General features: G+C 48.6%; 1 protein-coding gene across 1 annotated transcript in view; it reads left to right on the forward strand.

Annotated features, from left to right (window-relative positions):
- MND1 (meiotic nuclear divisions 1) overlaps positions 1-25,919 on the forward strand; it is a 283,900-nt gene that overhangs the window by 123,694 nt on the left and 134,287 nt on the right. The window contains exon 6 of the mRNA XM_082257369.1: positions 4,481-4,595. Coding sequence (XP_082113495.1) covers positions 4,481-4,595 — 115 coding nt within the window. The remainder of the gene's footprint in view (positions 1-4,480; positions 4,596-25,919) is intronic.

The following is a 25,919-nucleotide window of genomic DNA, read 5'->3' on the forward strand; positions in this document are numbered from 1 at the left end:
CGTCTCCCTGAAACGCCAAAGACCATGAGTCACGGCGTCCGTATTGGTCGACAGCCCTCCCACCCCGGTGGAGAGGGGTACTGTCAGGAGTTGGCGCCCGCCTGGTTCCGGTATGGTGAGTAGTATGTTCCCCCCTTTCCCCTGACTGGTCTTGTGGTGAACGCGGGCCCCTCTCTGTATGGTAAGGATGGGTTCCCCTCTATCCTATAACATGGCACAGATTCTCCTATTTTGAGTGTGATTTTTGTGTACAAAAAGCCAGGAGGCTTGGTTTGGGAGCTGACAATCTAATTGCAAGTATGTTTAAATGATTGTAATCAGTGGCAGTACTAGAATCTTACTGTGATAGATATGGTATCCTACCTGTCAGTAGCCACAGGACATGTATACTGCTTTCCAGGTCATTCCTCCAGCAAAAGCATGCCTCCCGACGGCCACGCGGTCCGCCAGGGTCCGGTACCGCCGGCCACGCGGATCACCATGTAGAGAGAGGTTTATTGATGCCGAGATACTCTGCAGTCACGCCGCTATCCTGTAAAGGCCGCCGCCATTGTTTGGTAGATTGCACGAGGCCGCCATTTTGGCGTAGCCTCGTGTCTCCAGCATGGGGGCGGCCATGTTTGAGGTGACTCAAACACCTCGTGGAGCTAGGGGAGGCGCTGGAAGGCGTACAGAGGGGCGGAGCCGCCTCCTTTCTTCCCGGGCAGCCAGCCAAGAGACTTCCTGTCTGTTCTAGACAGTGCTGAGACAAGTTGCAGTAAACTCTGAGCATCAAGTGGTGAGCCTAGGGGTCTATCTCTCTCTCTCTCGCTCGATAGTGGTCCCTAAGCAGGTAACATTGAGGGGCTTTGTGGCGCTGGGGGTCTGAAAAAAAAAAAAAAAGGTTTATTTTTTTTTTGGATTGATTGTTTTCCGGGTAGTAACTGGAATTATCATGGACCCTGCCACACAGGTAACCCCACCTGTTTCCCTCGAGGGGGCTGCCGGACCCGCCGGTGCACAGAGTATAGATGCATTTACAGCAGTTTTGGAGTCTTTGGTGGCTCGGGTGGAGACGGCCTGTCAGGAACGGGGGTCAAGAAAGCGACCCCCGCCTACCCCTATATCATCTGACACTTCAGACTCAGATTCTGAGATGGTCATTGCAGCTGCAGGTCCCTCTGCAAGGGCTGTTGTCTCAGGTAAAGTTCCTTCAGACAGTGAGGAGGACGTTCATGCTTCCGCCATAATTCGGGAAGAAGCATTGGTGGACGCACTAGTTGTGCTAGACTTGAGGTTTTACCGGCAGAGGCAACTGAAACAGAGATTCCCTTTGGTACTAACAAACCCACCAAGACGGTGAAGGTTTTTCCTGTACCCAAGTGTTTTGGTAATAAAATTAAAGAAGAATGGGAGCATTCTAAACGTACCTTTACTATTTCCAAGCGTATTGCTAGACGCTATCCGTTTGAGGAATCCCTCATTAAGAAATGGACGGTACCACCAGTGGTGGATCCACCTATTTCCAGACTGAATAAAGCCACGGTTATTCCAGTGGAGGACACTTCGTCCTTTAAGGACCCGGTGGATCGGAAGGTAGAAGCGGAGTCCCGCACTATCTTTTCCCTGATAGGGTCAGCCTTTAGACCAGTAATTGTCATTGGTCTAGTTTCCCAGACACTAACGGAATGGGCGAGATTGGTGCGCCAGGACCTGAAGGGGAAAGATATCCCCCAGGGAACATCTGAATTGATGGAACAGATCATACAAGGACTACAGTTCGTCTGTGACGCAGCCTTGGATGCTACCCCCCTATTAGGGCATGCATCTATGTCAGCGGTAATCCTCAGACGTGTGCTGTGGTTAAAATGCTGGTCAGCAGACCTAGGTTCCAAAAAGACCTTGACGAATCTCCCCTTTCAGGGGAATCGCCTATTTGGGGCCACCCTAGATGAGATAATTAAGGATGCTACTGGGGGCAAGAGCACTTTCTTGCCACAGGCTGCAAAAGCTAAAGGACCTCGTAACAAGCGGGGATCCTTTCTTTACCGCCCATAAAGGGTTTGTGCGCCCGACTGCTGCAAGCGGGAAGGGCAAGGCTCCTCCAGGAGGGTTCAAGAAGGGCTGGTCGGACAAACAAAAGACCGACTCAGCCAAACCTGAAGCAAAGGATTACACAGCCTGAAGGTGCGCCCCCACCCGGCTTGAGGGTGGGGGGACGTTTTCACCGGTACTACAGGGAGCGGTAGTTACCGTTCCCTGAACAGATCTTTTTCTTTACCTTTTCCAAAGATTAGTCTCCGTTCCCCACAAGAATCGGATCCGGTTGAACAGACAGACCAAGAAGCCTCTAGCCGGGTGACTTCAGTCCCTGAGATTCAACCAGGAGAGATCACCGTTCCTGATAGGAATCAGGTGTCTGATAAATGTGTGGGAACGGAGAATGATCAGACTTTGTCGGATGGTCGGGGCCAGATAGCTCTAGGGCCGCCTGGTTCAGATCCAGTCAGCGCCAGTGGTCCTAGAAATTCTAGGCTGGCCTCGTCAAGCCGATCTACCCGACTTGGACATGCGAGTCGCTGACGTTCCTTGGGAACTTCGTCTCAGGGAGTGTCTGCGGTCTCAAGGACCAATCTTCCATCGTGCTTTACAGTCGCTGGTTTTAATGGCCTGGCCATTGAGACCCAGGTACTGAAGGACAGAGGGTTGTCAGCTTCAGTTATTCCTACCCTTATTAAAGCAAGGAAAGTGACTTCCAGCAAGGTCTATTATCGCACATGGAAGACTTATATCGCGTGGTGCGAATCTTTAGGGATTCCTCCACGTACCTATTCGGTGACCCGAATATTGGCCTTTCTGCAAAAAGGGGTTGAGCAGAAACTAGCCTTGAGTACCATCAAGGGTCAAGTTTCAACATTAGCAATCTTCTTTCAGAAGCCCTTAGCTACTAAGTCCTTGGTGCGAAATTTCATCCAGGGGGTGCAGCACCTGGCTCCACCAGTCCGTGCGCCCTTACCGCTCTGGGATCTTAATTTGGTTTTGTCGGTTTTACAGAAACCTCCCTTTGAAAACATCAGGGAGATTCCCTTGCTTACTTTATCCCTGAAGGTAGCCTTCTTGGTGGCTATCACGTCGGCATGCAGGGTGTCAGAACTGGCTGCATTATCATGCCAGTCCCCATACTTAGTGATTCATAGGGATAAGGTAGTGCTTCATCCTAAGCCATCCTTTCTTCCAAAGGTGGTTTCAGATTTTCATCTGAATGAAGATATTTTACTACCTTCCTTGTGTCCTCAGCCCAATCATCATCGGGAACATGCGTTGCATTCCTTGGATGTGGTTCGGGCAATCAGGGTATACCTGAAGGCGACGGAATCGTTCCGTAAGACGGATTCACTTTTTGTGATCCCGGATGGCCCCAGAAAGGGGTTGCCTGCATCTGCCGCGACTATCTCCAAATGGATCAGACAGACGGTGGTACAGGCTTATTCTATTAAGGGTCGGAATCCTCCGTTCCCTGTTAGGGCGCACTCCACTCGAGCGCTCAGTACTTCCTGGGCCTTCCGCCATCAGGCGTCAGTGGTCCAGGTATGTAAGGCGGCCACCTGGTCGTCGGTACATACCTTTACAAAATTTTACAAGATTGATGTGATGGCATCGGCGGATGCCTCATTTGGCCGCAAGGTTTTGCAGGCCGCAATTTGAGGAGACCGGTGGTCTACCTCGAGGGTTTTTTTCTGTTGAAAAATTTCTCATCAGTCTCATCACTGAGGATGAGCATTGTAAACTTCTAGTTGGCACCGGTTGGGCCTTCTAGATTGGATTTGATTTCCATTTTCCCACCCCTCATTTGTGGTACTGCTTTGGGACGTCCCGAGGGTGTTGAATCACCGAGGACTACGTCTGTCAATGAGCGACAGAGAAAAACGGATTTTTGTAAAATCTTACCGTAAAATCCTTTTCTCTTAGCTCATTGACAGACGTAGTACCCGCCCCTCTGTTTTTGAGTTGGGTTGGGTTAAATTCTCTAAACACTGCTTTGTGACATAACTGATTTGCTGTAGCAGAGAGAGAGAGGATATACCCTCGGGGACTGCCCCTAGAGTGTGGCCAGAGTATTTTCTTTCCTGTCTAGTCCTACTCCTGTGGAGGGCAGCATAAGCCGAGGGTGTTGAATCACCGAGGACTATGTCTGTCAATGAGCTAAGAGAAAAGGATTTTACGGTAAGATTTTACAAAAATCCGTTTTTTGTGTATTGTGAATTTGAAGGGGGACTAAGAGAAAACTGTAAGTGCAGATAATTAAGTGCTGCAGCACTAAACCATATTTCAACTTTAATATTAATTGGATGATCATATATTTAGATTGCCTTTTGATGTATTTATTCTTAAAAAATAGTTTAGTGCAGTACAATTTGATGTAGTAATTGCTAATTTTCATCTGGATAAATGAGAATCTTCACAGACAAATATTTATAAACTGTAATGTCTTCTGCTGTAGAAGGAAAGATCAGAACTGGCAGAGGAACTAGCACTTTTGAGAAAGCAGCGGGACCAGCAAAAAGCAGAACTAGAGCAATACAAAGAATGTGATCCGGATGTTGTAGAGGAGATACGTAAGTTTTTTTCTCTAACCTCTTTAAGCAAAACTCCATCCTTACCTTCAGCCTTGCACAGTTGTACAGGCTTCTGTCCTGTACTGTACTTGCTTACTCTGATTTCACTGCAAACTGTGAGTGTCTCACAGTGTGCAATAGAAGCTGCAGCAAGTCAAATAGTTTCTGGGTGGAGGAGACCCAGCAACATCTAACCCTTTCCTTGAAGCCTTGCTGTCTCTAGCCCACCCATTTCATTAATTGGAGTTAATTTCTTTCAATCATGAAGGCTCATCATCACATACTGGTGTCAACCTGGGACAGTCCGACTGCAAATGCAAACTCCTTCAGACAGACAACTCGCTCATCAAGGCATTTTGATAGTTTCGTGACTTCTCCCAAGAACCAAACTATTGCCTACATATGGGTTTAGAGGTAATAGGAGTACAGAGGCAGGGTGCGGTGATATTTTTAGGAAGCTATGTACAACACCCCACCATGATCTGCCTGCACTGCAAAAGTAGCACAGAGATCCAGTGCCATGACATATTAGCGTTTAATGTAACGTGTGTAATAAAAACAAAAAGATGCTATGTAAAAATTTCATATGCATGTTAATAATGATGAGGGAAGGCAAAATACAAGCGGATAAAGCAGCAGCTTTAAGTAAAGGCATTGTTTTATTTTTTCATATCACCACAAAGAACATGGCAAATCCATGTCGTTTATAACAATTTGTTAACTGTGACAGGACAATTCATATAGTGTAATTACCGTTTATTTATCTTGGGCTCAGTATTGTTCCTAAGCAGAGGTTTAGGGACTCGCCAATATTTTGTCAAAATGTCAAAACAGACCAGTTATGCATTTCCATCAGTGGGGCCTGTTGTGCTATGCAGAGAGTTTATCAGCTAGAACTTAGCAAATATACCACCTACAGAAGATATTTACAACATTTTGGTTGCCAGTACCAGAGTTCTCCAACTGTTAAGGATTCTGGTGGTTAGCTGCCATTAATCACTGCATTATGTAATATTAAATTTGTTGTTCAGAGAGCTATAAAGTAATGTAACTCCTACCAAAGACTTAGTAAGATGTAACTGATGTTAAATGTCTTAATCCCTTTTGGTTTGAGCATTTGGAAGATAATAGCAATGCTTATTTTGCATACATTAGGTTGCCCCTCTAATTTTGTGGATAATTCTTTCCTATCAAAAGACATGCTGGTAGGGTAATTGGCTCCTGTCTAAATTGGCCCTAGTATGTGTATGTATTAATGCGAGTTAGGGACCTTAGATTGTAAGCTCCTTGAGGGTACGGACTGATGTGAACAATGTATATGTAAAGCGCTGCATAAATTGACAGCGCTATTTAAGTAACTAAAATAAATAAATAAAATAAATATCCACCCTGCTGGAGTCCGGTTTGAACTGTGCACCTTTCCTACTGCTTGCATTTATGATGATCTTCTTTTTTTTTTTATCTGAACAGTATGGAATATGATGGTTTACATTTCTATTAATGCAAACCTAAATAATGGTATTGTTGAGAAATAAAAGATGTATTTATCTTGTGAGCACTTATAGAAACCTAAATAGAAATTTGCATGACTCCTGTTAATTACAGCGTTGGTGTAATAATTTGAACCATTTACGGGAACTGCTTGTATGTAGGTGTATGCGTATGTAGGTGACCAGTAGTCTGTAAACAACAATTTGTACCATTCTTTTTTGCAGATGGCATAGTAAAACATGTTTCAGTATTATATATTGTTTTACATTCAATTATTGCTATCACTAAACATACATGGTAAACAATACAATAGGAAAGCAAAATGTTTAAGAGTCAGTTCACACTGAGGCGACACGACTCCTTACTACTTCGGGGGCGACTTGTGCATTACCATGCACCACGACTTCGGAGCGACTTGCAGGGACTTCACATAATGGAAGTTTATGCAAGTCGCTCCGAGGTCGCCCCGAAGTAGTACAGGACCCTTTTTCTAAGTCGGAGCGACTTGTGTCGATCCTATTAGAACGGGTCCTGTAGCGGTCAATGGACCGCGAGGGAGCACGACTTGTCAGGCTGACAAGTCGCGCCAGTGTGAACCGGCTCTAAGGGTCCTGCGCTTTAGAGCATTTAATTGTAGTAGGGAACAGGAAATAATATGAATGGCAGTTAACTTAAAGAGGGATTTGACTAGCTGTATATTTTGCATAAAAAAGCACAGGGTTATTCTTTGCTCATGGTAGCTGAACATGGACATAATGGGCAGCTGGTATACAGTATAAAAGTAAGCGTTAACTTGTTTAAAGCAAAATTGCAAACCTCAGCTGTTTAGGCTGAGCATACTTTAAAAGAAGCTTAAAACCCTGTGATCCAAAAATGTAAATAAAAACAAAAAGGGAAATGCACAGCTGGCACTTACTTGCCATTGTTTAAGTGGAGGACAGTTATGGAGGGTGAGTGGTGTGTTTCCATTCTCTGAAGCAATAGAGAATATGGTGCAGCGCTAGATATGCAATAAGGATCAACAATAAATAAATTAAAATTGAATACAATCAATAGAAATATTAAAAAAATCCATGGAAATGAGATAAAATATGCACAGAAAGTCCCAATATGTAAGAGTTGATAAGTTCATTCATGTAAAAACAGCCCAGAGAAAGTGCACGGTGCAATGTCCTAATCCAAAGAGTGCTCACACAATGTGAAAATCCTCCACCGGTATTGCTAGCCTCTCACCTGAAAGCTGCAATACAAACCGCATAGGTTGTAACCACACACTGGCATCTGGAGACATGCACTCGGACCAGGTACAGCCACCAAGACTCCACTAAGCAATGGATGGATTCCTTATCCCCTCGATACTCAGCAGTATATGATCCACCATATAAAGTAAAAAGAAGGCAGCACCATAGCGTAATAAAGTCTCAAATCTTTATTTATAACAGGTAAAAAGCCTCTTACTTGATGTCAGCAGACCAGGAGCATAAAACAATCGGTAATCTTTCTGGATAATGAGTGCAGGTGATTGCAGCACGGCTGGAAGCGAGCACGGCTCCGTCCTCCGACCGGACTGCTGACTGCGGGTGACGTCACAAACTCCTCCTTCCCTCCGTACGCGTTACATCCCTGGGGGCAGGACTTCTTCAGCAAACTGAAGAAGGATGTCATTTTGTTGTGTGGTGCCCCCTGGATTATTTTCACTATATATTTACTTACCTGTCAGAGGGCTGTGGTAATTGAGAGATCTTATATATTGGTAGTATAATATAGGAATCCAAACTAAACATGTGATCAAAAAAAATAAATGCATAAAATATTTATTTATCTGCAAATCTAGACTTTACCAGTTAGCTTGGCCCCGCCTTTTCCCACCTCCCTAGCCTGCCTATTTTTCAAAGGATCCACCTGTCACATTATAAAACTATTAGAGAAGTTAAAGGGAGACTCCAGTCAAAAATGAAATGTTTCCTATTAAGGTCTCATGCACACGGTGCCTTTTTACAGCTGCTTTTATGAGTACCAGATTTTTTTAGAGGTTTTGAAGCAGTAAGTGGCATAGGCGTTTTCAAGCTGCAAAAAAAAAAAAAAAAAACCCCAGTGCCAGCATGTTCTGAGGACCGGCGTAAAAACGTCTGACCCAAAGGATCTGGTATGGATTTTGAGGGGAAACCCCACGCCAAAAAAAAAAAAAAAAAACAGTGTGGGCCCCCCCCCCCCCCAAAATCCATACCAGACTCTTATCCGAGCATGCAGCCCAGCAGGTCAGGAAGGGGGAAGGAACAATTGACCGGCCCCACCCCCTCCTGGACCATACCAGGCCACACGCCCTCAACATGGGGGGTGGGTGCTTTGGGACAGGGGGGGCTCTGCACCCCCCCCACCCCAAAGCACCTTGTTGTCCCCATGTTAATGGGGACAAAGGCCTCCTCCCGACAACCCTGAGTGGTGGTTGTGGGGGTCTGCGGGCAGGGGACTTATCAGAATCTGGATGCCCCCAGTAACAAGGGGGCCCCCAGTTCCAGGCCTCCCCCCCCATGTGAATGAGTATGGGGTACATCGTACCCCTACCTGTTCACCACAAAAAAAGGCAGTTTAGTGTGAATAATGACAAGAAACAGTTTTGAGAAGTACTTTATTAAAAATCTGCCTTCGATCTTCTCCCGCCGGTCTTCTCCCTCCGGTCTTCTCCACTGCCAACATATTCCTCCTCCGATGATGTCTCCCGTGATTATACCAGCTCCGCTCTTTGCGGCTTCTTTTATAGCCCTGGGGCGTGGGCACCCAGTGACCTCATCCCGAGACCCTGCCCCTTGTGTCGTCATAAGTCAGGTGAGGATACAAGGGGCAGGGTCTCCTGGTGACATCACCGGATGGCCACGCCCCACGACTATATAAGAAGCCGCATAGAGCAGAGCTGGCATAATCACGGGAGACATTGTCGGAGGAGGACCGGAAAAACGCTACTAAAAGCTAACGCGGCTAAACTTATTATGACGCCAATGAAAAAAGCTACTAAAAGCACGCTTTTTCCTGGCGTTGGTAGTGACTTTGCAGCTCGTTTTTTCGAATGCCCTGTGTGCATGAGGCCTAATAGTATGTTAAATATCTTTATCTTTGATAGTATTCATTTTCTGCCTAGCTGCTTGTGTAGCTTAAAAAGTCTTATCTAAATTAGACAAACAGCTTCTTCCTGTTCTTCACCGATAATGCTATCGCCCTTTATCGGAATTTGCTAAGCTGTCTTTCACTTCCTGAAAAGGTTGTCGGTCTTTCCTAGACCTGCCCAGCCCCACCCATCCTATCCTTCACCATGATCTCCTGTCATCATGCCTTATTTAGGCTAGCAGCTTTTCCTGAGGGGGGGTAGAGAGGGGGGGTCACGTGATCGGCGCCATATATGAAAATAATTGGGTACAAAGGAACATTTTTGAAAGTTTAGAAGGATACAGATCGATTTTTATTGCTCATTACATGTGAGTAATGAGTTTTAGGCTCCGTTTCCGCTAATGCAACTTGTCTTGGGACTTTGGACACAAAGTCGCATGACAAGTCACAGCTAATTGATTTCAATGGCACCCGTTCCCTTCTATGCAAATTTTAAAATCAGCGACTTTGAAAAGGTGCCTGCACTACTTTGATGCGACTTTGATCCAGAGATTGTAAAGTTGGATCAAAGCTGCACTCAAAGTCGCACTCTAAATCGCACAACTTAGGAGTCACATTAGTGGAAACGTAGCCACTAGGCTAGAGTGCAACTTTGAGTGCAGCTTTGATCCAACTTTACGCTCCCTGGAATAAAGTTGCATCAAAAGTTGCATCAAAGTAGTGCAGGTACCTTTTTCAAGCTCGCTGATTTTCAAAGTCACATAGATGCACATAGTCACATCGAAGGGAACAGGTGCCATTGAAATCAATGGGCTGCCACTTGTCATGCGACTTTGTGTGTTCAAAGTCCCATTAGTGGAAACGGAGCTTTAGTTTGTGTTTCCACTATTGCGATTTAGAGTGCAACTTTGATCTAATTTTACACTTTCTGGATCAAAATCACACCAAAAGTTGCATCAAAGTAGTGCAGGTATCTTTTCAAAGTCACATAGATTGGAAATGGGTGCCTTTTTAAATCAATGGGTGCCACTGAAATCAACGCACTAGTGGAAACGGATCTTTAGTCTACGTTTCCACTATTGGGATTTAGAATGCGAGTTTGATGCGACTTTGATCCAACTTTACACTCTGGATCAAAGTCACATCAAAAGTTGCATCAAAGTAGGGCAGGTACTTTTTCAAAATCGCATAGATGGGAATGGGTGCAATTGAAATCAATGGGCTGTGACTTGTCATGCGACTTTGTGTGTTCAAAGTTGCATTAAAAGTCACACTAGTGGAAACAGAGCTTTATGGGCCATACACACTATACGATTTTCTGAAGACTTTTTCCTTTAGATTTACCAAAACCATATAATATGAGGTCAAACCTAAACACTTTCCATTTGTATGCAATCTGGCATGCCCTTACACTACATAGAAAAGGTAAATCTGAAGGAAAAAGTCTTCAGAAAATCTTATAGTGTATATGGCCCTTTAGTCTACGTTTCCACAATTGCGAATTAAAATGCGACTTTGATCCAACTTTACACTCTCTGGATCAAAGTCACATCCAATGTTGCATCAAAGTAGTGCAGATACCTTTTCAAGGTTGCTGATTTTCAAAGTCGCATTGATGGGAACGGGTGCCATTGATTAGCACTAGTGGAAACGTAGACTTTATTTGGTTGCCTGTACTATGATCATTGTAGACAGTGATCTGAGACCCCAGAGCACTTCCAGCTACATTGACAGTTCCCCCCACCCCCGTTTCCAGCTTTCTTCTCCTATGGTAGTCTTCATTCAAAGCCCAGCATAGTTATACTGTGTATGTGCACCAAAGTAGTGCAGGTACCTCTTCAAAGCCGCATAGATTGGAAACGGGTGCCATTGAAATCAACGCACTAGTGGAAAAGGAGCTTTAGTCTACGTTTCCACTATTGTGATTTAGAGTGCGAATTTGATCCAAATTTACACTCTCTGGATCAAAGTCACATCAAAAGTTGCATCAAAGTAGTGCAGGTACCTTTTTTAAGGTTGCTGATTTTCAAAGTCGCATTGATGGGAACCGGTGCCATTGATTAGCACTAGTGTAAACGTAGACTTAGTTTGGTTGCCTGTACTATGATCCTTGTATGTAGACGGTGATCTGAGACCCCAGAGCACTTCCAGCTACACTGACCGTTACCCCCCCCCCCCCCCCCCCCCGAGAACACCAGGTGTGTGCAGAAAAATGTCCATAGGTTAGAAAGGAAGAGGGGTGTAGGATGCAGAGCAGTATGACATGACCTTTTGGGTAAAGGTCCACTTAAAGAAAGCAGGAATAGGTGGGTCTAAAGTAATTTTTTACAGGAATTTTTAAAGTTGTACCATGTCTATATTTACTTGGGAAGCACAGTGGCTAAGTAGTTAGCCCTTCCAACTGGCAGCACTAGGGTTGTGAGTTTAAATCCCAACCACAGTACTACCTGCCTGAAGTTTGCATGTTTTCCCTGTGACTGCATGAGTTTCCTCCCACACTCCAAAGAAATGCAGGTAGGTTGATTGGCTTTCTATCTACATTGGCACTAGTATCTGTAAGTATGAATGTGAGTTAGGGACCTTAGATTGTAAGCTCTTTGAGGGCTTGGACTGATGTTAATGCATAAATACATATGTCAAACACTGTGTAAATTGATGGCGCTATACAAGTTTACCGATAAATTAGACATGTGGCTTTCACTAAAGTTAACATATGCTAATATCGTATGCTTTGTTTGAGGTTTTTGACTGATTTCCTTTTATTACCAATGTCATCAGAGTGATTAAGTTCCTAAAACACCTACCCTGAAAAGCAAAATGAGTATTTCTCTTTCATTCATTGACGGACGCACTTCTCTGATCCATATCAGTAGGGTTATACTGCCCCCTAAGGGAGTAGGACACTAGGCAGAAAAAAAGTTCTGGCTACGCCTCTGGGCAGTCCCGGAGGGTACACCCTCTCACTTCCTGCATAGGATGTCAGCTTTTATCTGCCTAGTCAGGAGTAAGGACCTAGTTCCTTGCTGGGATCTTTGGTCCTGGCATAAAAGTATTTTTTTATGTAAATTTTTGTTAGCTAGCTTTTTTCTCCAGAATTTCCTGTGAGATCTTCAAGCAACTATGCCAAGCTGGGTGACGCGCTGGACCACCATATCCAGTGGTCACCCCAGTCTGGCCAGCTGGGTCGGCCGCGACATAGTCCCACTGGACGGGGACTGGCCCTTCGAGTTAAACGTCTCGCCAGGACGCACACGGCAGGGTCTAGGCTTATGTCGCACCGTTCCTATTTGGCTGACAGCCCCCCCCACTTCGGTGGCGTGGGGTCCTGTCAGGAGATGGAGCCCGACTGTGTTTCTGGTATGGTGAGTAAACGTTCCCCCCCTTCCCTGGCAGATTTTGGGGTGGATGCGGGCCCCCTCCCTGGGATGTCGGACCCTCACACTTCTGGGTTTCCCTCTTCTGTTGTGAAGGCCGGTGGGAGGAGCCCTTCCCTTCTCCCCCCTGAGAACTTCCTAATCCGATTGCTTGTATGGGGACAGTGAGTAGTCTCTTTCTCTCTGTGGGGGTGCATTAGCGTGTGCCTGACCTCCGGGGGCGCTGTGGGGGGCCGCTTCATTTAAAAAAAAAAAGTAATTTTTTGCAAATTTTGCTGGCGGGTTCCTCAGGTTCAGTGTGGACCCTGCAAGCCATGTGACTCCACCTGACCCCCTCACGGAGGCCGCAGGGCCTTCCAGATCTCCGCTGTCCATCAATAAATTTTTCGGCAGTTCGGGAAGCATGTGGGCCCGGTTGGAGGTGGGAGGTGCACTGAAACCACCTACCCCTGCCTCATCTGATGTCTCAGATTCAGAGTCTGACTCAGCCGCCGCAGACGTGGGGCCTCCCTGCCGGGTCTGTTGTCTCGCGTCCCCGTCTCATTATCCTCGGATAATGAGGATGACATTTCTACTTCCCCTGCCGCGCATGAAACAGGCGCTGATGGATGCACTGGTTGTTTCGGTGCGTGACACCCTGCAATTTGGAGGACGCAGCGGCGGCTGCACCTGGGGCGCAGGTAACATCTGGCACTCACCTGCCATCTGGAGCAGGTTATTTTGCTAGCATGCTCATGTAGGATGGGGCCGTCTGAAACGTTCCCCTGGGGTGTCTAAGCGGCTGCTAGACCTTACCCTTTTGAGGAGTCACAGTGGACTTTTCTGCCTTTGGTGAACGTACGGTCTCTAGGTTGCATAGGACTACCGTTGTTCCGGTGGAGAAATCCCCATCCTTTAAAGACTTTGGGGATAGGATGGCCCTGGCAGGGTCTGCACTGGGTACAGTGTTCAAGCTTGCCCTTGCCACGCAGACTCTGCCTGAAGGGCGGAGTTCCAACGCTGTGACTTGGTGAGGGGCAAGTCCTTCCTGCCCTGGGGGAGCTGTTGGTCCAGCTGGTGCAGGGGCTGCGATGCCGCGCTGGTTGGGGCTCCTTTTGTATGGGTCACCTGTCGGTGTCGGCGGTTGTGATCCGGCGTATACTTGACCGGAGTGTTGGTCTGCGGATCAAACTTCTAAGAAGGCTTTAATGGATCTCCCTTTTCAGGGGGATCGCCTGTTTGGCACTCCCCTGGATGACATTATATAAGGGTCTCACTGGGGGAAGAGTGCCTTTTCTTCAACAGGCTAACAGGGGTAAGGGCTTTTGTCGCAGACGGGGTCCCTCCTTTTCGGCTCTCAAACAGTTTCTCGTCCCTCGGGGACAGTGGCAAAGTCCTCGGGTGGTTCCAAACAACCCTGGTGTGGCGAACAAGAGATCATTTTTTCCAGACCTGCGGAGAAGGCCTACTCGGCCTGAAGGCGCGTCCTCATCCATTTATGGGATGGGGGGACGTTTTTTTTAGTTCTTGGACCTGCGACTGGCCCGATTCCCAGGCAGCTGGGTTCAGGAGGTCTTGTGGTCCAGTTGCAAGATAGAGTTTCAAACTGTTTTTTTTTTTTTGGCAAGGTTTTTCCTTCTAATCTACGGCTGTCCCCGGATCGCTTGCAGGCGCTCTGTGGGGCAGTTCAGGCTCTGGTTCAACAAGCTGGACATACTGGCCCTTTAATGATTCCGTACGGATCAAAAATTCAAGATGGTATCGGTTCTCACAATTGTGGCTTTCCTACATCGGGGGGATTCCTGGCCTCCATAGACATCAAGATGCTTGCCTTCACATCCCGTTATTTTCAGGACACCAACGGTTTCTCCGTTTTCGCCGCGGGGGAGGATCTCTATCGGTTTGTGGCGTAACCCCTTGGTCTCGCCTCTGCTCCTCGGGTCTTCACAAGGGTGTTGGCTCCGGTCCTGGCGTTTTTGCGTCAGCGGAGCGTATCGGTCCTGGTTTTCTGGCCGATCTGCTTCTCTGTGTGGTGTCCCCTACGATGCTGACAACGCAGTTGGAAGTCACTATGAGAACTCTGGAGGAGTTCGGGTGGGTTCTGAACTTTCTGAAGTCATCCCTGGTCCCTTCCATGAGACTGGACTATCTGGGCCTGACTTTGGACTCGTCCTCAGTCAGGGTGTTTTTTTCCCCCGGGGAAAACCTCTTGAAACTTCGCACTGCGGTTCAGCTGTTGTTTTCCCGCACATGGTAGTCCCTTCGGACCGGCATACGAGTTCTGGGACTGGTGGTGTCGTCTTTCGACACGGTCTCTTTCGCTCAATCCCTCTCGGGGATCCCCCAGATGGCTATCCTTCTCGAATGGGACTAGAATCCAAACTCTCTGGATTCAGATCCGGCTGAGCTGACTGACCAGGGAATCTTGATCTGGAATCCTTCCTCCCCTTTTTACTGCACAATTGTCGCCGCGGATGCAAGCCTGTACTCTGCAGGTTCTCTGCTTCGGGAGTATGGTCCCTGGAGGATCCAGGTTACCAATCAATGTCCTGGAGCTGAGCGATCTGGCTTTGCCTAGTTCACTGGATTGGGCACCTGCAGCTGTCCGGTGCACATTCATTCGACTACGCCACAACTGTGGCTTATGTCATTTACCAAGGGGGCACCAAGGGTGTCCTTACAGCCTTGGAAGTGTCAATTCTTCGCTGGGCAGAGCGCCTTGTTACAGCTCTCTCCGCTGTTTCCTTTCCAGGTGTGGAAACATTGGCAGGCGGATTGCCTCAGTCGACAGGCCTTGGATGCAGGGGAATGGTCCCTTCATCCGGAGGTGTTTCAGCAGTTGTGCCTTCATTGGGGGAACTCCAGAGGTGGACCTGTTGGCGTTGCATCTACTAGATGTTGCTGAGGTTTGTGGCCCGCTCCCAGGACCCTCTGGCGAGTGCTTTGGTGGCAACATGGGTTCTGTCATAGGCAAGAACATTCGCTAAGTTCAACTTAAATGATGCCGAAAAGTTTAGCGTGGTCACCTGTGCAAGGCTGACGCCGGCATGGTCGTGTGAGAGTTCTCACGGATGAGCCAAGGTCAGTATCAGCTGCTGTCTTCCTTTCCTCCTCTCAAGTTGCTGCCAAGAATTCTTCGCAGGATCGAGGCAGAAGGGATTTTGTTCTTTCTCGTGGCTCCGGATGTGCCTCGCCGAGCTTGGTACGCCAACGTGGTCAGGGTCAGGCTAGCTGCAGACACTCCTTGGAGAATTCCTCTCAGGGAGGAGTTATTGACTCCAGGAACAATTGGTCGCTGGCCTTGCCGGCTTGGCTGTTAAAAGCCAGGTGCTGAAGGACGGGGGATTGTCTGCTTCAGTGATTCCCACCCTGCTTAAAGCATGGGAAGCGACTTCTAGGATGATTTTTCCTCATAGGAGAAAGTCGTATATTGCGTGGTGTGAGTCTCCTTGGGCTCCCCCTCGCTCTTACTCAGTGGCCTGGATCTTGGCTTCCTTCAATGGGGAGTTGATCAAAAGTTGACCTTGAGTACTGTCAAGGGTCAGATTTTGGCTTTGGCAATTTTCTTCCAGAGGCCGTTGGCTGCCCGTTTCCTGGTGCGTAACTTCCTCCAGGGGGTGCGACACTTGGTACTTCTGGTGCGACCTCCGTCACTAACTGGGGACCTTGAAATTTGAAGGAGCAGGATGGAAATGTTTTTCTTGAACGAATGAATGTCTAACAGTTTAATGTCTGTATAAAAATCTACTAGTGCATGGCCAGCTTTAGGCAACAGATGACAGGGAGATCTGATAAGATTTTCTAAAGATTTTTATTTTCTTTCTCAAGGAGCATTTGATAATTTTTATACTGAAATACAGTTGACGGGCGAGGGGAGAATGAGTAAAGGCATGGCACAGGATTTGAGAAATATTCCCCAATCTAGTTAAACAATGCAGCTGTTCAACCACATCTATGGACTGGTTTTCAATAAAGTTAATTTCTTTTGACTGACTAGCTGGATAAAAGACGATTTATTGGAAAACTATCCCCTTTATATAATAATACAAAATGATCTGGGTTTCTTCATCGTCCATGTCTACTTTGGCAATAAAGCTGCACCTATCTTGGATTGCTGTTTCTTTGGCCTGTGATCATAATGTACAATTAATCTTAAATCTCATAGGGAGAGTTGTGCCCTCATAATATAGGCAGGTGTGCAGAAATTATACCATTGGTGTCTGAGACATGTAAGAAACAGTGGGATAGTTTCTAATTTCAGTCTCTACCAAAAACATATTATGTGGCATGATTCATAATAAAAAAATAAAAAAAAAATAAATATATATATATATATATATATATATATATATATATATATATATATATAATAAAAAACAGTATTAAATACATATTAAAATGCTGCATACAAGTTATTCACACACTGAAAACTATAAAAAAAATATATAAATAATTCAGAATTAATGTCCATAATGATACAACTAATACACGTGATAATACATACGTATATATGTGTATACATAAAACAAAATATTCATGAAAGAAAAAGAGTATAAATAAAAATAATAATAAAAGTAAAAATAAAAGTAAAAAAAAATAAAAAAAAATGTTTTAATATGTATTTAATACTGTTTTTTATTATGTTTTTTATTATGAATCATGCCACATAATATGTTCTCCCATTTATGTATAGTATGGAGTGCACTGTATTTGTGGTGGGAGTATTCGCCTCTAGGACCCAGCGGAAGCCTACTGGCATCCGCTCTATAAATTTCCCTTGTCTAAGATGGCGCCATAGAGGCCTGAGGAGGGAGCGCATGCTCCGTAAAAGCGTCGCCGCCTACGTCATCACGCTATTACGTCACGACCGGGAAGTGACGTCGGATGTTACCCCTGCGTCCCAGCCACCAGGAAGCGCCGACACCTATCGGCTGCAGCGGAGCACTTGAGACCGCCGAAACCACCCGGACTGACTTTTCCCATGGACGGATATGATTACACACAATTACATGATGCCCTCCATACATGCTCAATTGTGAGTACATTGGTGTACATTGTCATGTTTTATTAAAACCTTCCTACTGCACTTAGAGTGGCGCCTGTCTTTTCTCTAAAGTAACAGCCGGCTGAGGTTTCGCTCTGGATAATCTAGATCCTTAAGGTCTCCCAGCCTGGCCAGCGAGCATGAGCAGGTTATAGTCCAGAACTAGGCCTCGCCAGGACAGTGCACCGATGGATGGGGACAAGCCTGCGAGTAGACAGTCTCGCCGGGACACATCAACCTGGAACACGAGTCGCAGCTTCCCCTTGGCTGACAGCACCCCCATCCCGAGTGGGAGGTGATCTGTTTCGGAGTGGCGCCCACCTGGCACTGTGGTATGGTGGGTAAAATTGTCCCCCCTAACACTCTTGGTGGTCGCGGGGTGGGTGTGGGCCCCTCCCTGGAATGGTTGTACCTTAGGGGCTCCCTCGGTTCCCTGGCACCTCGGAGAACAAATCTGGTGTACCTCTTGGTATTCCCCTACCCCTAGCAGGTTTTACCTTGGGGGGGGGCGGTAATAATGCAGCCGTTATGGTGCTTATTTGAATGGGGTGAATTGTCCTGAGTGGGTCCCTGGCTAGAGACCTTTTAGATGCCTATTGTTCTGGGATCCCTTTGGGGGGGTCCTGGAGACCGCATGGTGCGCCGGGGTGGCCACCATTTTGCTGTGGTTCATGATGTCTGTGTTCCCATTAGTTTGCATGGGCAGCCATTTTCTATACTTCCCCATTGAGAATGTGTGAGCGGCCATTTTCTTGAGGTCCGTGGGATGGACAGGCATATGGCATGGCTTGTAATGATAGAGGCAGAACTTCATCCTCTTCCTGTGCAGACAGTGTTAGTTTTGTTTTTACACTGATCAGGCTGGATGCCTTTTTTGTGTTTTGGTACTGTTCCTGGGTTTCCCTGTGGGTTTTTTTCCTCTTCTGCTATGCTATTATTACATAATAATCAAGGATCCGCAGTAATAGCTGTGGGACCGCGTTTTTCGTAGTCTTAAAGGGACATTACACAAACATTTTTTCTCTTACGTCCTCCGACTGTCGCCGCCCCCTTCCAAGTCCTCACCAATGGGTATTGACCTTTGCTCCGTAGGAGTAGCTAGGCAACAAGAATTGTTAATACAAAAGCTTTTAGCATAGACACACCCCTAGGGGCTGTCCCCTCAGTCAATACCTCCCTGCACCAGCATTCCCAACTCAGTTTGATCTTGCCTAGCTTAGGAGTAGCTGGCTTTCCTGTGCTGGGGCTCAGTCTCAGCCTTCTACCCTTTATTTCATTTTATTTCAAGTTTTTTTCTCTTTTCCTTACTAGCTGTTATTTTGTCAGCCTTAGTTTAGGGATCTTCGGATGAAGAATCATCATGCGGAGCTGGGTCTAGGACTGGCCGCCCTGGATCCCAGGGCTGAGAGCCAGATGGATCCCCAGCCTGCCATCGAGCGTTCAGCTTAGGTTTTACCCTGGCACATTGAACGACCCATCCCTGTTCGCTGCAGGAATGCTGCCTGTGAGGTGGCTACCTCACTGGACGCCATGACTGCGGTCCACAAGCGTCCTGGCTGCGGCACTCCCTGTCTGCCTTGATAGCGGTTTGTCGCTGGAGACGGCTCCCCACGCCATCTGGTACAGTAAGCACCTTCTGTGTGGGGACCTTCTGTGTGGGTGTCAGTCTGTGGCTGTGTAGTACCCCCCGTGTCTGTGTAACTGCGGGCTCCCTGTCAGATCCCTGTGTGGCTGCACTGCCTGTGGGCTGCGAGGGGGGCCATCCTGCTCTGCTGCTTATTATGCTCTGGGTGCAGTTTTGTGTGCAGACATGTGTGTGTGCGGCGGTCGCTGCGGAGATCCGCCATTTTTTTTTTGCCTGAATACTGTGACCGGCCCTGTCCCTGTGCAGCGCCGTGTTTTTGCGCCATTCGCCGCCATTTTGGCGGGCGGTACTCGTCCATGCACATGGCGGCGCCATTTTGCTGTAGCCTTCTCCCCCAGCCGAGCGGCCATTTTACCGGAGCCTTCATAGGCTATATCAGTCAGCCAGCATTGCATCACTTCCTCTTTCTCTGGGAACAGCGATCGGTGGCAGCAGTCTGGTGTGCTCTCTCCAGGTTTTTACCTTCTTGTCCTGTCATTCCTTGCTCAGTGTTATCTATCCCTGCGGGGTCAGTGCATACAGCAGTGTGCGGTGGGCTGCGCTCGCCGTGGTATTAAAGGGCCAGTACCTTTATTACTTTTCTGTACTGGGGCATGGATTCTCAGGATAGCAAGTTTCCCCCCGCCCTGGTGGGGGACCAGGGGGCTGCTGCACCCCCCGAGGGGGCCGATCTGACCGCTGTAGTGGCTTCCTTAGTGTCTCAGGTGCAGATGCTGATGGCTGAACGATCCGCAAAAAGGGCCAGGGTGTCCGTTTCCTCTGATTCAGAGGGCGATGTGGCTGCTGTGGCTGGCGTACCCTTCTCGGGGTCCCGCTCATCTTTGGACCTTCTGGGGTCTGAGGGGGAGCCTGAGGTGGAGGGGGTTGATGTTTCTCCCCCTGGCTTGCCTGAAGGGCTTGCACTCATGAATGAGCTGATTGCTTCCATAAAGGATACCTTGCACCTGGAGGATGAGCCTACTCCTCCTGCAAGGGTGTCCTCTTTTGGGACACAGAGGGCTCGCAAATCAACGCAGGTTTTTCCCTGCCCTGCTGAATTTCACCATACGGTTAATGAACAGTGGCGCAATTTAAAGAAGCCCTTTACTGTGCCGAATAAGTTTAAACTGCTTTATCCGTTTGCGTCTTCCACCGACGATCGTTGGTGTGTGGCGCCTCAGGTGGATCACGCGGTGGCCATTTTGAACAAAGCCACTGCGGTGCCTTCTGAGGATACCCCGGATTTCCGGGACCCTACGGACAGGAGAATAGAGTCTCTTGCCCGTCATGCCTATATGGTGGCTGGTTCTATGCTGAAGCCTATTTTTGCTTCCATTATGGCAGCACAGGCTGTTGCTGATTGGACTAAGATGCTCAGGCGCACCTTGGTGGCTGATTCAGCTTCGCCTACCACGTTGGCTATGGTGGACCAGATCCATCAGGGTGTCATGTACTTGTGCGATGCGGACTTGAATTTAGCTCCCTTGGCTGCGCGCCTGTCCAGCGTGGCGATACTGAATCGTCGTCTGATTTGGCTGAAGAATTGGTCGGTCGACCAATCTTCTCGCAAGACACTGGCGGATTTTCCCTACGCGGGATCTCGCCTTTTTGGCGAGGCTTTGGATACCCTGATAAAAGGGGTTACGGGGGGCAAGAGTACTCTCCTGCCCCAGTCTCACAAGCATAAGTCTTTCCGTGGAAAACGGAATTCCTCGTCTAGGCCCTCTCAGGGGTCCTTTCGTGCCTTTCGGTCGCAGTCCAAGGACAAGCCCTTCAAAGGCCAAGGCTCCCAGAAGAAGCCGTGGGCGGGGAAGCAGAAGTCCGGTTCAACTTCCCATACCACTTCTGCCTGAAGGGGCGCCCTCACCCGTTTCTGGGGTGGGGGGACGTCTGCGCGGTTTCCTACAACCTTGGCTGGCCCGCATTCGGGACAGATGGGTTCAGGAAATCGTTCGATCTGGTTACAAGATCGAATTTCTCTCTCGGCCGGCGGGCAGATTTTTTCCCTCAAATCTTCAGCTATCTCCGGAGCGCTTGCAGGATCTGCACCTGGCGGTGCGGGACCTGCGGGCCCAGGGGGTGGTGGTCCCGGTGCCTCATCGGGACAGATTTCGGGGGTTTTACTCCAATCTGTTCACTGTGCCCAGAAAGGAGGGCAAGGTGCGTCCGATTCTGGACTTGAAGGCTCTGAACCGCTTTTTGCGGGTTCGCAAGTTCCGCATGGAGTCCCTGCGCTCAGTGGTGGCTGCCCTGAGTCCGGGGGAATTCATGGCCTCCATCGATCTGAAGGATGCGTACCTACACATCCCCATTTTCGAGGGTCACCAGAGGTACCTTCGATTCGCCATTGCGGAGGATCACTACCAATTCGTGGCGTTACCTTTCGGTCTCGCTTCGGCTCCGCAGGTTTTTACCAAAGTGCTGGCGCCGGTTCTGGCCCTGTTGCGAGCACGGGGCATTGCTGTCTTGGGGTATCTGGACGATATCCTGATAAGGTCAAACGCCAGTCAGAGCCTGGTGACCGACCTGTCCACCACGATGCGGACACTACAGGAGTTCGGTTGGACTATAAACGTTCCGAAGTCGACTCTGTGTCCTTCGGTTCGTCTCCCCTACCTGGGAATGATTCTGGACTCTGTCCAAGCGAAGGTCTTCCTGCCGGAGGACAAGCTTCGGACTCTTCAGGACGAGGTCAGGTCCCTCAGGGACAACCGGCACTCGTCTCTCCGGACATGCATGAGATGTCTAGGTTTAATGGTCTCGTCTTTCAAGGCGATCCCTTTTGCCCAGTTTCACATGCGGGGTCTTCAAGCGGAGATTCTTGCCGAGTGGGACGTGCGGCCGCAATCCCTGGATCTGCGGATCTCGTTGAGCCACAGCACCAGAAGGGATCTTCTGTGGTGGCTCCAGTCCCCGGCGGTGTCGGGGGGCAAGTCTTTTCGTCCATTATCGTGGACGGTGCTCACCATGGATGCCAGCCTGTCGGGCTGGGGTGGTGTTCTGGGCGTTCTGTCCGCCCAGGGAACTTGGTCGGGGGAGGAGTCCTCCCTTCCGATCAACATTCTGGAATTGAGGGCGATAAAGCTTTGCCTTCTGAGATGGACGGACCGGCTTCGGGGCCGTCCAGTTCGGGTTCAGACGGACAATGCCACCGCGGTGGCCTACATCAACCACCAAGGTGGCACCAGGAGTGGCCGAGCGGCTCGGGAAGTAGCCGACATTCTGTCTTGGGCCGAGACGCACGTCCCGGCGATAACGGCAGTTCACATTCCGGGGGTGGAGAACTGGCAGGCGGATTATCTGAGTCGCCAGACCCTGGACCAGGGAGAATGGTCCCTCCACCCGGATGTCTTCCAGATGTTGTGCGTGAAGTGGGGTTCCCTGGATGTGGACCTGTTCGCGTCTCGTCTGAACAACAAGGTGGAAAGGTTCGTGGCAAGGACGCGCGATCCTCGGGCAGACGCCTCAGACGCGTTAGTGGCGCCCTGGCATCAGTATCGTCTGATGTATGCCTTTCCACCGATTCAACTGCTGTCCAGGCTTCTTCGCAGGTTAGCCTCGGAACCGCACACAGTGATTCTGGTGGCACCAGACTGGCCTCGCCGGTCTTGGTACGCAGACCTCGTAAATCTGGCAGTCGACGCTCCGTGGCGTCTGCCGCTTCGAGAAGACCTCCTGTCTCAAGGGCCGATATTCCATCCTGCTTTACAGTCGCTGGCTTTAACGGCCTGGCTGTTGAAAGCCAGGTCCTGAAGGATAGGGGTCTCTCCCCTGAGGTCATTCCCACTTTGATCAAGGCTAGAAAAGCCTCTTCGGGGAAGATTTACTACCGTACTTGGAAAGCGTATTTTGCCTGGTGTGAGTCCAGGGGGTTTTCCCCTCACTCGTACTCGGTGTCGAGAGTGTTGGCTTTCCTTCAAACGGGAGTGGACCAGCGTTTGGCGTTGGCCACGATTAAGGGTCAGATTTCTGCGCTGGCTGTTCTCTTTCAACGCCCTGTGGCGTCTAATTCATTGGTTAGCACCTTTGTTCAGGGGGTGCGACATTTGGCCCCTCCTAGGAGGGAACCTTTACCTCCATGGGACTTGAACTTGGTTCTGTCCGTGTTGCAACAGGCTCCCTTTGAAAAGATCAGGGAGATCTCGTTGTCTCTGTTATCCAAGAAGGTTGCCTTCTTGGTGGCGATCACTTCGGCTCGCAGGGTGTCGGAGCTGGCGGCTTTGTCCTGCAACTCTCCTTACCTGGTGGTCCACAAGGATAAGGTAGTCCTGCGGCCTAACCCATCTTTTCTCCCGAAAAGGATCTCGGAATTTCACCTAAATGAAGACATTGTCTTGCCTTCGCTATGCGCGAAGCCTAAGCATCCGAAGGAGGTTGCCTTACATTCCTTGGATGTTGTCCGGGCGATCAGGGTTTACCTGTCGTCCACTAAATCTTTTCGCAAGTCGGATTCCCTCTTTGTCCTTCCTGAGGGACCTCGGAAGGGCATGGCGGCATCGGCTGCGACCATCGCCAAATGGATCAGACAGATCATTGCACAAGCCTATGCCTTGAAGGGGAAGGTTCCTCCCTTCCCTGTGAAGGCGCACTCTACCAGGTCTTTGAGTACGTCTTGGGCTTACCGTCATCAGGCTTCTGTGGCCCAGGTGTGTAAAGCGGCGACTTGGTCGTCCGTTCACACCTTCTCAAAATTCTATAAGGTGTATGTTCAGGCATCGGCTGATGCCTCCTTTGGCCGTAAAGTTCTCAGTGCGGCAGTTTCTTAGGGACCCTTGTTTTTGTGGGCCCTTGGTTGTTGGGGAGATTTACCCCTGGGTTACTTGTTTTCCTGGGTTGTTGCTCCTGTTGAGCACGTTTTTTCCTGTTGCCCAGTTGGTTCTCTTACTGTGGTAAGGTTCCTTTCTCTGATGTGGGTACTGCGTTGCCTTTCTACGGTTGCGTCTCCCACCCCTCATGTCTACACTGCTTTGGGACGTCCCATTGGTGAGGACTTGGAAGGGGGCGGCGACTGTCGGAGGACGTAAGAGAAAACGGAATTTTTGTAAAATCTTACCGTAAAATTCCTTTCTCTGAGTCCTCCGACAGTCGCCGCCCCCCGCCCCTCTTTTGGGGTTTTTATGTACTCTTACTGCTATGCTACCAAACTGAGTTGGGAATGCTGGTGCAGGGAGGTATTGACTGAGGGGACAGCCCCTAGGGGTGTGTCTATGCTAAAAGCTTTTGTATTAACAATTCTTGTTGCCTAGCTACTCCTACGGAGCAAAGGTCAATACCCATTGGTGAGGACTTGGAAGGGGGCGGCGACTGTCGGAGGACTCAGAGAAAGGAATTTTACGGTAAGATTTTACAAAAATTCAGTTTTTATTTGATCAATGGAGTCCCAGGACAAAAATTCACCTGCCCTGGAAGCGACTGCGGGACCCTCCTGTTCACAGTCGCAGCCAGAAATTGCAGTTTTTTTGCAAAGCCTGATGTCAAAAGTGGATTTTGTCATTTTGTCATTTCTGGTGCTGCCAGCCCCAAACGCCCTCACCTCCATCGGCAGGGTCTTCGGATTCTGAGACAGATATGGTCGCTGCGGATGCAAACAACCTTGAGGGGTCGATGTCTTCACATTCTGACGGTAAAGAGGACTTGTCCTAATCATCCGCCGTGCGGGAACGCACATTGGTGGAAGCTCTGATAGTTTCTGTGCATCCATTATTGTGGATGAAAAATGGTGACGCATTAAGCACATGTTGGTGGTGCCTAAGCGTTTTGCACGCCGTTATCCTTTTGCGGAGGCGGTGTCCAATAGGTGAACTGTACCACCGAAAGTGGATTCTCCAGTGGCCAGGTTGAATAAAGCGGCTCTGGTACCGGTGTAAGAGTCTCCAACTTTCCAGATCCCGTGGATAGAGAGTGGAATCCTTGTCCCGCCATTTACATGTAGTAGTAGGTCACATTATTATAGGCTACCTTTTGTGAATGTTTTAATAGCACAGACTGCTACTGAATGGGGGAAGATACTCAAAAGTAACTTGGAAACGACTCGGCTTCCTTCTTGCGGTACTGGAACTAATAGTCCAGTTGACCCAAGCCCTGGTGTTCATGTGTGATACGTCCCTGGACTCAGCTTTGTTGGTGGCCAGGACATCAGCAGTGGGGATTGCTATTAGGCGTATGGTATGGTTAAAATGCTGGTCGGCTGACCAGGCTTCTAAGAAGGCTGTGACTGATCTTCCTTTTACAGGGGAGAGGCTGTTTGGATCCTCCCTGGAAGAGTTGATCAAAGGTATCACAGGGGGTAAGAGCACTAATCTGCCCTAATCCTCCAAGGGCAAGGCGCCACGTACTAGGCAGGGGCCTTCCTTTACTGCTCACAAACCTCTTTTTCTTGCGTCCGGGGCGCAAGAGAAAGGTTCACCATTTAGTTCTTCTGGGGGTTCCATGAAGCCATGGTCGGGGAAAATCTAAGTCTGGCCAATCTGGACCTGCAGACAAGTCCTCGGCTGCATGAAGGGGCGCCCTCACCCCGAGTCTGGGGTGGGGGAACGTCTTTGATTCTTTCAGGAACCCTGGACCTCCTTGATTCAGCACAAATGGGTCCACAAACTGATCCATATGGGATACAAGATTGAATTATGGTCTCATCCGTCGGGACAGGTTCTTCCCGTCAAATCTTCAATTATTTCTAGTCCGGTTAAGGGACTTTCGAGGGGCAGTACAAG

This window comes from Pelophylax lessonae (assembly GCF_965119305.1).
Source record: "Pelophylax lessonae genome assembly, chromosome: 1".
In the NCBI taxonomy this organism is placed as follows: Eukaryota; Metazoa; Chordata; class Amphibia; order Anura; family Ranidae; genus Pelophylax; species Pelophylax lessonae.